Source organism: Myxine glutinosa, chromosome 3 (genome assembly GCF_964187855.1).
Source record: "Myxine glutinosa chromosome 3, kmMyxGlut1.1, whole genome shotgun sequence".
In the NCBI taxonomy this organism is placed as follows: Eukaryota; Metazoa; Chordata; class Myxini; order Myxiniformes; family Myxinidae; genus Myxine; species Myxine glutinosa.
In genome coordinates, this window is record NC_136263.1 from 60603031 (window position 1) to 60618730 (window position 15700).

The following is a 15700-nucleotide window of genomic DNA, read 5'->3' on the forward strand; positions in this document are numbered from 1 at the left end:
AACAATCCCAAAAGAGTCATTTTCAAGAGTATACACATACCAATGTGTACTCGTACGCTGGCTAAATTCCACATTCCTGCCCTCACCAGGTGAGCACATCCAGTGATGGATTCAACATTCACAACTCATCCTGAATGCACCGATGCTCTGTGGTGAGTACAAGCATACCTTGACCAACAACAACAACAATATTAAAACATCTTATATTTTTCTATAGAAACCTTAAAGAAACCCTAGAAACTACAGAAAGGAGCTGTATAAATGATAAAACAGCCATTTCTTAAAAATCTTATTTGTGTAGAGATTTCCATAGAGAAGAATTCCTCACTTACAGGTTCATCTCTTGCTTGAGGTGGAAAGGTATGATACTGCTCATGAGGTTTTGCCACTCCTCAGCTGTGCATACCGTGTGGTACGTGAGCTTCTCAAGGGTCACACGGAAAATGCATTCCGAATGTGTGATGCGATGGTACATCTACATAGATACAGACAAACAGAAGGCGAATTCGCCTTGAAAGTTCTGTTTTGTGAAACCGGTATGAAATAAAATGAACAAAATGAAGTGAATTCATCAGGATTTTGAAATACTAAGGAGTTTTGTTGAGGCACACAAAACCTCTGCCGTTTCCACAAAAGAACCGACTACGATAGGGTGAAACTTTTTCAAAAGACAGATTTACATGAAATGATTGGAAAAAAATATTCCAAAAACAAAACAATCTTGTCTTTCTTTGTGGCCTAATGCTTGCTTCCCCTTTTACACCTTGCATCAGTTGGTTTCACATAAAGTCAAAGTATTAATGTTGTGTTTTTCACAGGTTCACAAGAGAACAACAAAAAAGGCTCCACAAAGATCGGTAACTCAGTAATGTATTGATAAATTATGGAATCATTCATACAAATCTGGGGAATTGTTGGAGAGATAATTTAAAAATTCAGATAAATTGACAAACTAGAATCCTTTTGCGATAAAAAAAACTTTAAATTTGATTTTAAACAAATATTAAAGATAAATTTTACAAATTCGAGATTTTTTTCATTAAATTTATTAACAAGTCACACGAAAGTTTCATTGTATTATGTGTTTGAAACGTCAAAGAAAATGTTATAAAATATGGCACAACCTTGGTCCATTAGCATTTCCACCTGAACTCTTGGCTCATGATGTAGCGAACCCAGAATGTGATTGTCCAGTGTCTACTTGTGACCTTGTAATTCATGATAATGTCAGTGATGTCTAGAAAAATCATTGACCTAGTTGGTCCTGTATCTGTACAAGCTCCTCCCTGAACCTCAAAGTCCAAAGTTTCCTCCATGAGCCTAAACTAAAAAGCATCTCAATGCAAAGCCCGTCCGCGCCTGCTTTGTACTCAAACTAAACTTGATGAAAACAACAGCAAAAAAAAGACATTTGTATAAATTATGAATTGGTGTTCTCCATATTCTCATAATAAAGGTTTGTTGTAAATTTTATGACAAAAGTTCAAATGGTAAATAAAGAAACATGGAGAGGAAGAAATTACAAAACCCAGCCGTCTCGTGGTATGCGGCGGGCAGGCTGATATGGCCTATTTGTACTCACTGTAGCTTTGCCCTTTGACATTTTGACCACATTATTAATTGGTCTTCTCCATATTCTCATAATAAAGGTTTGTTGTAAATTTGATGATTTTGAATTTGATGATTTTCAGATGATTTGATTTTCAAAATTTGATGATCATTTTTATGTTGAAAAGCTGAAATGATATATACATATATATATATATTTATGGCCTGATACACACACACACACACACACACACACACACACACACACACACACACACACACACACACACACACACAGACAGACACACACACATGCACAGACACACACACATGCACAGACACACACACACACACACACACACACACACATGCACAGACACACACGCACACACACATGAACACACGTGTGCACATAAACACACACACACACACACACGATTGGTGAACGGGAACATGAAGCCTGGGCTCCAGTGTCTCCCGTTACGTGGAGGATTGGTTAATAAAGAGGTAGGCCCAGCGGCCACGGCAGCCCCAATGACCAAGCACTGGGTTGGTGAGATGGGGCGGAGAAGTTGGAGGGAGGGTCTTTGGGGCCTGATGGTAGCATGCTACAAAAATTCAAACTGTGAAAGTATAAAGGTAAATTCTGAGTTGCGTTTTGTTAGCATTTTGTTGTTTTATAAAATATAGTCGAAGGTACAGTGAGTGATATGTCCACACATTTATTGTTCACCCCTGTGTTGTCTCCTTGCTCTCATCCCTTATTTCTCCAAGTCTCCCTCTATTTTGTACCTCAACCCTGCTATTGGTGTGTTCCCCTCTCACACCTTCTCCCTTTCTACTGTTCTTTTCATTCCGTTACGTCCTGGTCCGTTCTCTGCTCTAGCTCCTCCATGAGCCTCGACACTGAATCCCCCAAAATTGGAAACACCCGATGGAAATTGTCATGCTACCAGGTGAGGTGGTAGGTAGTATAAGCAAGCAGGCATCTTGCAAGCCAGGTACCAGACAAATAAAACACAAATCTCTGGAAACACTCACAAATTAATATCACTCACAAATGTATCAATAAGGATATAATGTAATGTGAAAAAAAGAGTACGCACATTTGCACAATGAAGAGCAAGTGCACAAAACACGGCGAACATCTTGAAATTGTTCTCATCCGTGTTTGAAAAAGCTCCGCCAGAACGTTTGTTCACCATCTGAATGACTCCGATGACCGAGCCCCGGCTCACAATCGGCATGCACAAGATGTTTCTGGTCGTATATCCCGTGTATAGATCCACTTCTCTGGAACAAGGGGCAGACAAGGTTCATTCCAGCTTTAGTTTTCTCAGGTTCAGACAAGCTCCTGCTTTTACAGTTGCAGGTTCAAACATATAGTCCATGGGCCAGACCAGATATCGGTACCACCCGAGGTGGCAAAAGTTCCATGGTGCCAATTTATTTGTTACACCCATATAAGTAAAATAATATGTGATAGCAATTCCAAATGGGTAGCTTTTTCATTTTTCTTGCAGGAAAGCTGTTTTTGCATTAATCGCGATACCGCAACTCCGCGCTGTTGTTACTAGTATCATCTTCCAAATCATTTTTTTAGCTGAATAGACAATGTAACATGCTTAAATATCTTAGCAAATGGATGTTTGTAATAAAGACATGTATGTTATACTATATAATACATATTCTTGTATTTATTCATGTGTGGAAACTAACTTTTTCTTCAGTTTTAGTGTCTTAGTTAAGAACAAAATATATGTTGGATGCTGGCAGTGTCCAGTTTTCTTCCGTATTCCGTATACTTGGCCACTGGTGGATACTTCCTGGTAGGTGAGGCAAGAACAAGAGGCTCTGCAATAATTATGTCTATTTAGTTAAGCAGAAAATATATGACAGATATGTAAAGTGCTGATTTCCCCTCATCAGTGGTGATATACATTTGCAGCCTGCAGGTTAGAATTAGTCCAGTCATGAATGCTTGATTTGCTTTCAGATATCAGTCCACTGGTTTCACCAGTCTAATTAAGTGTAATTAAATATAATTAAGGACTGGCAGACTACTAATTTGTGCAACATAGTAATGTGGATTGATAATTCTATGTTGCAGGTGAAAACTGACTGAACATGGCCTCTGACGGAGCAAGCAGCCTGCCACTAAAGCGGCCACGAGTGGAGTGCATCATCCACTGTTCCAATGACAATACAGACAAGCTGGTTTCACTACAAGACATTGACTCATGGAGAACATTGCTGAGGGCAGCCCAGATCAGAAAACATGCAGCAATTTTGAAACTAGCTACGAACCTTCCTGATGGACAGATTCCAACAATCCAGTACCACAGAAAATGTCGCAGTCTCTTCACCATGAAAAGACATCTTGATGGCATCCTCAAATGTGCCAGTGCCAGTGAACCTGCTCAAGACACAGGATCACAGATCACACAGGATCACCTCTGCAAAGATATCTCACAGGCATCCCTGAAGCAGGTCCTCGGTGACCGCTCATGCGCACGCATCATGGAACTGTTTGGAATATACCTCGAGTTCCTCAGAGGTGGAAACGGCAGCCTCTCAGCATTCTGGATGTCGTATCTGGACATTGTCGAGATCTTGCTGGGTCTCATTCGAGCATCAAGAGAGGGAGACTGGGTGCTACACCTGGCATCAATTCGTGCAATGATCCCATGGTGCTTCGCATATGACAGGCTGAATTATGCACGCTACCTCCCATACTACTATGCCCAGATGTCCCAGCTGCCCACCACACACCCAGACGTGTATGCTGAGTTCATGCGAGGGGGATTCTCAGTTCAACTCGGTCCCAACAACCCCTTCGGAAGAATCCCTGTCGACCAAACGACCGAAGAGACAGTTAACAAAGACACCCAGACGGCAGGAGGGACAAAGGGGTTCAGCTTGAAACCAGGGGCTGTGAGCAAGTACTACCTGACAGCTGAGTACAGGACCATGTATCTGAGAGCACTGAGGGACATGATAGGTCAGGGCAGTTCCAAACTGTCTCATCCAGATATACATGCTCCAAGGATCAGGAAAGACGAAACTGCTGTCAAGTCCCTCATAGATCTCATGGAAAACAACTGGCTGAATCCAATGTTCCCTGACAACACTGACCTGATTGGTCTGTCCACTGGCACCATGGCTCCACCCGACGTGGCCAGGGACCTTCTGAAGGCGCTTGAAATAGGAGAAGAAGCGTACCAGACATTCAAGAAGACAAGGTTAGATGAGGATCAACCATCTGTCAAATTCCACGACAAGATGTCCAAGCAAAGCCTGAAGACATTCGCCAATGTCACCACAAAGACATCCCGTGGAAAGAAAGCACAAGATGTTGTTCTGAAGGCAGATCGAAAACTGTTCAGCCATATGATCCTTGTCGCTGAGAGCAGAAAGGTGAACATGAAGGATGTCCTGGCCCACCCACTAGGTCCGTTACCGTGGGCACTGGCAAATGCTGATGGATCCCTACGAAAGACGAACAAGGCCGCAGTTGCCAGGGAGCTTGAGAAGAATGTATCTCCTGCAGACACTATCCCAACACCTTCGACGTGCATCATTGATGGGATGAGTCTGGTGCAAAAGATTAATGGAAACAACAAAACCTTTGCACAGCTAGCAGAGGTGGCCTTGTCTAGGGTCCTGCATGAGTGTGGACAGAGTCAGAGGGTTGACGTGGTATTTGATGTTTACCGCCAGCCTTCGATCAAAGATGCTGAAAGGCTCAACCGTGGTGCAAGCACAGCCCTTCAGTACAAGAGCCTTGCAGGGGGGCACAACATCCAGCAATGGAGAAAGTTCCTGTGTAGCGCCTGCAACAAGACCAGCCTCATCAAGTTCCTGGTGGAGCAGTGGAAACTCCCAAGGTTCCAAGAGATGCTGCATGACAAGGAACTGTATGTGACTTGTGAGGAAACATGCTACAAGATAACAGAAAATGAATGGGTGGAAGTGTCAGAGCTGCAGTCGACACAAGAAGAAGCGGATACCCGTCTGCTCCTGCATGCATTGCATGCTGCAAATGCTGGCTCAAAGGCAGTCGTAGTCACAGCTGAGGACACTGATGTCATGGTGCTCTGTGTAGCCTTCCAGAAGGAGATCCCCTGCCCCCTCTACCAGAAATGTGGCACACAGAACCGCACACGGTTTGTCGACATCAGCAAACTGGCAACCTCAATTGGAGACAGCATGTGTGACAGCCTGGTTGGGCTACACGCCTTTACAGGGTGTGACACTGTGAGCGCATTCGCTGGCCGTGGGAAGCTGATAGCACTGAAGCTGGTGAGGAACGACAGTAACTACCAGGAGACGTTTAGACAGCTTGGTCAGTCATGGGATGTCAACCCAGAACTATTTGAGAAGGTACAGCAGTTCATCTGTCGCATGTATAGTGCAGCTGCTAGGACTGGTGAGGTCAACGAACTGCGCTACCAGCTCTTCTGCGCAAAGAGGGGAGGAGTCGAGTCCAGCCAGTTGCCACCATGTAGAGACTGTCTCTTCATGCACGTCCTACGAGCCAACTACCAGGCAGCAATATGGAAGTGCTGTCTGCAGGCTCGCCCAGCGGTGCCAAACCCTACCGAGCATGGATGGACAGTGGATGAAGATGGCAAGCTCGCCATCCACTGGATGCGTTCACCACCAGCACCAGATGTGGTCTTGGAACTCTTAGCTTGCAAGTGTGTGCGTTCCTGCAAATTGCCAAAATGCACATGCCTGACCAATGGACTGTCATGCACAGACATGTGCAAGCTACAAACCTGCAGTAACCAGAAACAACAGGAAGATGAAGAATCCTTCGAACTCGGAGACTCCGATGAAGACGAGCAGTTCGATGACTGACTATGATATCGCTAGTTTGGTACATTGACATACTCAGTATTATTCTGAAGAGCACAGGACGTGCTTTCCCTGGAAACACCCTCAGAATACATGTAGACATGTAGACATTTTGATAATGTGTTGTGTCATTTCATCTTTATGTGAAGCACTACCTGACCATACCGGGTACATAGCCTACAGTCTGTTAGTTCTGTTAGTATGTGATTTCCAACCATTTTGTATAACATTTGAGTACTAGTACTGTTTATAGCTATTGTGGCATACATGTACTTGAGATGGGCTCAGCAGATGAGCTCAGTACAGCCTCTGGACTTTCTTTCCCTTGATTCAGAAAACCGTTTGATTAATATGTGTTGTGACCTTTTCATGTTGTGACATGTTTATGTGACAATTTCCATAACAATCACGTACGTGTATTATAGTAGCTGTTGTATTCCAAAATTACACTATGTGAAGATTGTATGTTTAAAATAAGACATAAAGCGATAATTTTGGGATCTACGTTGTCTCAGTACTTTCTGATTAATATGCCCAATTAGTCCATGGGCCCGTACCCAAAATTTCACACATGGACTAAATCAATCCGAACCGTCGAACGCCTTTCACCGGGTGCGGGTATAAAATAGCTGATAACTACCACTAAGCTACCAGTCCAGAATTGCTATCACATCAGCATGTATCCCACATACATGCACCTTTCCAAAAATCATTACTAGAACTTGCCACCTCGGGTGGTACCAATTAGTGAAATTTCGGGTCCGGGCCCATGGACTAATAGGGACAATACCCCATGGCGCTCACCTGGTAGTATTTTAAAACAATTTCAATGGTTGCTAGAAGACAGGGAAGCATGAAGAATCATACTAACATAATCATAAGATTTGAAACAAACAAACATAAAAAAAAACTATTTTTCCCCCCCACATTTGTGCCCCCCCTCCTCAGACCCCAATTTTTCTAATGCCTTGAACAAACATTGGTACATCACGGGTGATGAAGGTTGTGGTGAAGTTTCATTGAAATTGTGTGTGTAGTTACTGAGAAGAAAGCAAATAACTGTTTTGGGGGGCACCCCCCCCATCGTATACCCCCAAAGGGGCAGATTTTTATTTAATGCCATGAACAAACTTTGGTAAAAACAAATATGATTTGCGCCAAGTTTGGTCACAATCCCTTCAGTGGTTCCGGAGAAGAAGTTGCAAGTGTTTACGGACGGACGGACTGACAGATTGATTCTTTATGTACGAATTCCACATTTGTGCCCTCAGAATAGTTCAAGACTCTTTGCTCACCTTCACTCACTGGCACCTTGCAACTATGCAATCGGCAATGGCCTCTGGACTCAGCTATATTAGGACACAAGAGCAACATTGCTGTTGTGCATGGACTGTCTGATGGACTGACGGATGGACAGACTGGCGGACGATGTGCCATCGCCTAAGCTCCCCTGAACCTCGTTCCAGGTGAGATAAAAATTACCATCTTCATTCACAGTTACCTTATTTTGGGCCATGGTGGGTTACATCTTCAAATGTTGCAATGTCATTTTGAAAGCAAACATCTCACGTCGGCTCAAAGCTAATTTACCAAAAAATTTTTTTGCAATCGCCGATAACGATATAGGATGTGTCTTTGCGGGTGATGATGTATGCACAATGGTTTTTACAATCCACTCATAATGGATTATTGGTGATAGTATGATACATAGTAGGTAGACTCATTATGATTAAGATATGCAGGTGATGTAAAAACATTAATCTGTGCTGGCCTTTTCGTTCTTCCTTGTATTTTTCTTCTATCTTTTTTTGTATACAAAATCTAAGATCATGGAAGAGCGAGATTAGAGGGTAAATGACAAGTACTGGCAGTGGGACAGTTGGGCCACAGTTGGACACAGTAACAATGACCTGCAAGTAAGAGGGTTAGGGAAGGTAGGGTTAAAGGATTAGGGATTAGGATGGAGGATGACATCATAAGGAGATGCACCACTTTAGGGAGATGCACCAATTGCACCTGGAGGGAGTGAAGTGAAGTGAAGCCCTGGAGGGAGTATTGAGATAGAGGATGAGATTCGTGTTGGTGAGGCGAAGGGTGTGGGTGGAAAGATGCGTGGGGTGCAGACATGATAGCGGTAACAGCCATGAGCTGGCACTCGCTTCAAACCAGTTTTCACTATTGGACCTTCTTCTGAACGGGTTAAGTTCTGCCAAATGGGGACAGACATTGCAATCAGGTTGAAGGGAAGAGTTGTTGAAAGCATATAAACCACCTTTAGAGGCCATTTTCCCCCGCAAGTGGGGGTTGGCCTTTTTCGGGGACCGTGGTTGTTGTTGTTTTTTGGTCCCCTTTTTGAAGCAATGTTTTACGGCCGGATGCCCTTCCTGACGCCAACCCTTTTTGTCGCCTTTTTACGACAAACAGGGAATTACCAGTGAACTGGTACTCAATTTGCCGACCTCGGAAGGATGACAGGCTGAGTCAACCCCCTGGCGTTAATTCAGCGATTGACCGGGATTCGAACCCAGGATCCTAGGATCCTAAGCCCTCACCCTAGCCGCTTGCCCAACACCAATTGGGCATGGTTGTCAGGTTGTCAGGTTGTTGGGCATGTCAGGTTGGGCATGTCAGGTTGTCAGGTTGGGCATGGTTGTCAGGTTGTTGAAAGCATGAAGGAAAGTATTGGAGGACCGCAATGATGGGAATCGGGTCTCAGGTTTGCCCGCCAGACAGACAAGGAACAGAAAATGTGGGAAGAAGAAGCCACTGAGCAGGAGGTGCTTGGAAAGGACAGTGAATGAAGGGAGGGGAAACATTTTCACATGTAATTTAAAAGAACATTTGAATAGAACTAGGAAGCAATTTGTTCTGCAACTAAGACAGAAGAAAGAAAAGTAATATGGAGGAAAAGGCAGATAAGGAATGAGCAAAGAAAGGCATAACAGGGTAGAATAAGTTAGGTGATGTTTTTGGTTTTGGGTGAAATCGCTTAACCCTTCTTCTTTCACCTTTTAAGAAGATTTGAGAAGGAGGCATATATGGTGTAGAGAAAAGTATATGGAGTATTATAAAAGGGAGAAGTATATGGTGTAGGGAAAGCATGAGGATAGAAAACATAGAAGAGGAGAGGGATAATTTGTCAGGGCTAACACTCTCAAGCATGATCCGAGGCCTAGACAAACCCAAAATCAATATGACAGGAGTAAGTACATATAACAATACGATTACTTATTAACGGAACAGGGAACAAAAAACAACAGTTGGACAGATCCATTCTGGTGTTGTTATCTCTTGATAAAGTTTTTGCAAAGTTAAGGAAACTGAATATACTCACGAATAAACTGGTAGAGGAAACCTTGAATTGTTTAATTACTTCTTTATATTTCTACTTTTATTTCTGCCTTTATTTTATTTTTCTGTGATATAACTATTAAATAAGGAGGTATTTAGGTAAAAAATAATATGTATAAAATGTATTATAAGTTAGCATTCATGTGATTGGTTGGTGGTTGCTAGGATATGCAGTGCAGCGTGGTGGAATCGATTGTGGATGACAGTTTGAATATTTGAATGGCAGTTTGAGTCGATGGTTGGATGGAGGAGCTGTGTAATGGACATGTCTGTCGGGTGGAGTATTTATTGATTAGTATATTGTTATATAAAGTGATTTATGATTTAAGTTATTAGTTTGTGTTAATGCTTTAAATAAAAGTTGTAATTAGATAAGTTTCAATAAGGATATTGCATTGCTGTGTTGACTAACTGTCTGGACACAACTTTGAGGTTGTGTGTCCATTGATGTTGATTAATCTATTGATGTGGACCTGCGGTCAGGGTTGTGGACCCACCGTTTGGAGGTTCTGGGCTGAAAGGATCGAAACCTCGATGAAAAACGGTGCCCGGCTGATGATCCGGACGGTTGGAAAATCAGTGAATTGCTTATAGGTTAAGGTTATGACCTTCAAATAGAAAATAGCTTTGACAAGTACTTACAAGTACATAATATATATATGTATGTGTGTTTGTATAGGTGCGTTTAGATGTACATGTGTATGTATATGTATGTATGTATGTACAGACTTGGCATTTATATGGAATATTTTTTTTGTGGGGGTGAACGTACTTTTCAAGATGTCTTAGAACCAAAAGTTCATTGGAATTATGTTGAAATTATTCTAGATTTTGTTAATGTGACCTTTAAAAGAAACAAAAACCACATTTGACATTTCGAAACAAATAAATTGATCCTTGAAAGTGATGTAAACTGATATCGAACTCAATTCATGGACAGTACTGTGTTAAACTTCTGTACGTTTTCCAGAAGTATCTCTTTATTTTGCACATTAGCCCAATTTTTTTTTAACAAAAACAAAAGTTAAATTACGACTGGGATTACGGACAGTAAAATTACAGTTCAGTACTTCGTGTAACCCCCACGAGCATTCAGGAGAGCACGTACACATTGAGGCATGCTGTTCATGAGATTTGCCAAGGTTTGGACAGGAATCGCTTGCCATGCAGTGACAATAGCCTGCTGCAATTCACGCACAGAGGTCGGCTGCTGGTCCAAGTGGTCGATTTGACGCGTTAATTCTGCCCACAAGTTCTCTATCGGATTCATATCCGGGGACATGGCAGGCCACTCCATATGCTCTACACCACGGTCAGCAAGAAAGCGTTGGATCATGCGAGCACGATGAGGCCGTGCATTGTCATCCTGGAAGACAAAGTTTCCTCGAAAGGCTGCACGAGCAAATGGAAGCAATGTTTCTTCCAGAATGGCCCTGTACTTGAACTGGTTCAGGTTTCCATTCAGAACAACCAGGTCAGTTTTGCCCCCTGCATGAAAAGCAGCCCAAACGGTCACCCCACCACCTCCAGCTTGGACTCTTGGCACTATACAATCTTTGTTGTAGGCTTCATGCACTTGTCTGCACACTCGGACGGGGCCATCTTGACGATAGACCAGAATTCTAGCCTCGTCACTGAAGATCACGTGATTCCAGTGTCCTGGCTGCCATTGACGGTGCTCTCTGGCCCACTGCAATCGGCGCTGGTGGTGTTGTCTGGTCAGGCGTGGCTTTCTCAGGGGACGCCTGGCACGATAGCCTGCTTGAACCAGTCATTGGTTGACTAGCCTTCTGGATACAGGCACATTTGTCAGTTGCTGCACACAGCAATAAGCCGATTAGCTGACTTGGTATGGCCATTGCGGACTAACCGGTGCAGCTGGCGATCATCCCTCCTTGTGGTTCTGTGGGGACGTCCTGGCCTCGGTATTGGAGTAGGGACACCCCTCTGAGCATTTCGTTTCAGGATCTTTGACACCTGACCTTGAGTGATGCCATACTGCCGAGCAATAGCACGCTGTTTCATGCCGTAATTTCGTAAAGTCACCACTCCATGACAAACAGCATTGTCGAGTTGACGGACCATCTCCAGAGGAAGTGGCAATAACTTTTGGAGACGTGCAGCAGTTGTTTTCCACTAATACAGAACGCAACAACCCTTGTATACCCGACTGTGAAGCCAATCATCAAATGCACCTGTCTGTACATTTTGCCACGCCACCTGTGATATAATCCTGTTGTTGACTTCTTGTTGCGACAGACAATCAGTGCCATTTTTCTTTTAACAAATAAATCACCAAAGTGTAAAAGAAACTCACCAGATTGATATACTGAGTTAAGAAAGTAAACCCAAGTCAAGAAAGAAAAAAAAATTCCATATTAAATGCCAAGTCTGTATATATATGGAGGTCCCTGGTTCGAGTCCCGGGTTTAGTCAGATATTTCACACTAGCTCCACGCAGGAATTTAATTCCTGTTAATTAAAAATTATAGATGAGTTAATCTCCAATGCACTTCTACATATACTTGCATACATGTACATACGCATATATACTTACGCTCACATCCGGGGTCTGCCTCGCAGGCATGTAAGACATCGGCCATTATAAGGCTCGCAGTTTTTTTTTTTGTTTTTTTTTGTATACTGAATCGAGGCTCGTGAAAGCTGACATTTACTTCACAAACAAATCAACCAGACAAACAAAATATATAAAAAGAGGGAGTGTGGAAAATGTGTTAAGTGTGGAAAATTTCTGAGGAGATTCCGTTGGCTGAATGGTGCAGTGGGCTGTCACGGCGTAAGTGATGGAGGTCCCTGGTTCGAGTGCCGGGTTGAGTCAGAATTTTTCACACTAGCTTGATGATTTCACACCAGCATCATTACTCATGATGCAATGGCAGATTATTTGATGAAGGTATACATGTTAGGCAGTGTCACAAAGTTTACAAGTCTGAGCCCCAGCCCTGCATTTTTAGCTGACTTTGTCTTGCCGATAGTCATTGAAGGCAATGACTATGTATTATGGCCTTCGGATTAAAGAGAGTGTATATTTCTTAGACAAGCTTTTGCATGACTATGTGCTTTACTCTTACACTGAAGTAGTTTCATTTCATCATAATGATTAGATTTTTGGGGTTTTTTTTTCTTCTTTTTTGATAAACAGGCATTTAACAGAAACACATGTCCAACATCAGGGGTTCAAACACAGCACAGGCTTACACACTTTGTTTTGGGGTGTTGCTTTGAGTAAACGGCAGAAGACATACCAGGCATTTAACATTTGACATGAGGCATTTAACAGAAACACATGTCCAACGTCAGGGGTTCAAACACAGCACAGGCTTACACACTTCGTTTTGGGGCATTGCTTTGTGCAAACGGCAGAAGAGATACCTCTCACCTGTTGAAACGATCATCTGCATAAGCATCTGCAATGTTCAGAATAACACCAGTCTTTGCCACTTGCCCAGCAATTCCTTTGTCGATGGAAAAACTTCGAGGTTGGAAGTTGGGAAGCAGGGAGGGGTGTGGGATACAGGAGGAACATATGATTATTAAGTCTGAGACAAATAAATGCTTCAAGTAGGTAAAGTAAACAAATCCATATGTTATTACATGGTAATGAAAAAATTTCAGCTATTTCCTTTTCAAATATTTCCTGGAATACTAAAACTTCTAGAAATTCTCCGAAATCGTTTAATATTGAATGAATTGCAATTGTGTTAATGGAAAAGAAAAAAAAATCAATTGTTTCTATGTTGGCTGGGGCTCGAGGAAAAGCTCGTTTACATTTTACATGTAGGAAAGGATATTATGAGATGCCAATGTACTTTGGCATGAATTACAAAGACATTAAGAGACAATGAACAGTGATTGTGAGGATAGCTTAGAGGTACACACACTCATCTCTAACCTGACTGGCCTAGGTTCAAATCTGGACTCAGCTATAAACTGTCGCCCTGATGTTTGGCATGCATGATTCATCAACATGTGCGCCATCCACTGGAAGGATGTTGAGGACCCATCCCACCAGCACCAGTTGTTGGTGAACGTTGAAGATCACACGATGTCTTTTAAAAGAAGAGGTGAGTTATCCCTGCAGTCCGGCACCCTGAACAAATTCCAAATTTCTGCTACCCTGGGTAAAACAGGCTTTGCCAGCCAGTTAGTGAAAGACATGGACCAAAAACATTTCCGAGTCAGCCCACACTGCTAGAATGTGGGAATAATTGAGGCTGTTAAAAGTAGTCGTAGTAGTCGTAGTAGTAGTAGTAGTAGTTTTGTTGGAAAGACAATAGAGGTTTGCGCTCAGGCCTCAGGACAGTTCAGGCAAACATAAGTTTCCTGTTTAATGTCGCTCAACTTCCTCATCCCTGCAAGTCCATGGTTTGAACCACAGTAGACAAGTTAGAGCATTTGAAAGAGAAAGCACTACCAAGACCGATGGAGAGTTAAAAGAACACCAAAAACCCAAAATGACACCTTTAAACAAATAATAGCAAAGTACCTTGTGGGGAAACACTACAAAGTGCATTATGTACTGTCCAGACTTCTTTAAAACTCCAGATAGTTCGGGAATATTGTGCCACCTTAAACTCCGAAGTGATTCGTGAACGTAACAAAGTTCCCAGGCATACAAAACCACACTGCACGACATTGCTTTCAATCTGCCACTTTCTAGTTTTATATATTGCAAGTTTTGCAGATGCCAAAACAAAGTTAACCAAGAGATCCCGTGATCGACTCTCTTTCTTCACTGGGTGACCAAAAATAAAAAGTGTTGGGGAGAAGTGAAGCCGAAAACGCAAGAGCAGGTTTTTCACCAGCAAAAACACCGGTTGAAGACGCGGACATTGCAGGTATATGTGAGAGATGGTTTCTGCTTGCCCACAGAAGCAACATCCACGGGGAGTGTTTGTGAAGTGTTGCAGTGGGACTTTTCCTCTTGCGAGCTATCAATATTCAATGTGGAACAGCAGAACGTCATACTCAGATCCCAGTTCTTCAAAAAACTGCACAAAGAGCTGACCTTGGAGTGGCTGATCCTTGATTAGTTTCACGATTGAAGTGACCTATTGTAACACAGTGCTCAATCCCAGACTCACTTTCTTTGATGCCGGATGTTCCTTGTCGATTTGGCAGTGTCCACACACACTGGAGGTGCATCGTTCTCCACTATGGCATGTAAACATGCTCGATATCCAGACACTGAAGGTGCTCCATCAGTACAGAATTCCATCAAGATAGCTCAAGGGATTTTATTCTCCATGTAGCCTGATAGCACTTCATACACTTATGGAACTTGGAAAATCTCATATGCTGAAGAGGGAAGCAAAAGAGTACATCTTCAATAATATTCTCTTTCCAGATGTAGTACACATATGAAAAATGCATGATGCAGCACTGTTGACACAACCCACTTTGATAGCTGACAATCATGACTTGAAAAAGAAATGACCCTGGATCAATGGATCATTATGATCACTAGCATGACTTGGCATGCTCCGCACACCTCACCACACATCGTTTCAGAGGGATAGGCATATTTGACCATTTTGGTGTCTTTTGGGTCTTCATGGTGTTTTGGGTCTTCAGGGCCATTTGGTTCAGGGCCATGATGTGATTGCCCCATAATGAATCAGCATGCATGTGCAGAACCCCTTAGCAACAATGCCAATTGGGACAATATGTATCGTGTTAACAATTGATATGTAGGCTGATACAGTGGCCTCCATAAGTATTGGAACAGTGAATTCAAATTTGTTATTATTACTGTATACTCAAGAAATTTAAATTTGAGATCAAAAGATGAATATGAGGCTCGAGTAGAGAAGGTCATCTTTTATTTCTTGGTATTTATATGTGTATATGTTTACCATTGTTGAACAATAGCACTTTTTATGTTCAGTCCACTCCCCGCCCCTCCCCATTTTAGGTAAGC

The 15700-nt window shown here is 42.6% G+C and overlaps 1 protein-coding gene across 1 annotated transcript in view; it reads right to left on the reverse strand.

Moving 5' to 3' along the window:
* Positions 1–15700, reverse strand: part of PDE10A (phosphodiesterase 10A) — a 131704-nt gene that overhangs the window by 58317 nt on the left and 57687 nt on the right. The window contains exons 12-14 of the mRNA XM_068110734.2: positions 13160–13252; positions 2655–2841; positions 333–475 (exon numbers count right to left, since the gene is read on the reverse strand). Of these exons, the coding sequence (XP_067966835.1) occupies positions 333–475; positions 2655–2841; positions 13160–13252 (423 nt within the window). The remainder of the gene's footprint in view (positions 1–332; positions 476–2654; positions 2842–13159; positions 13253–15700) is intronic.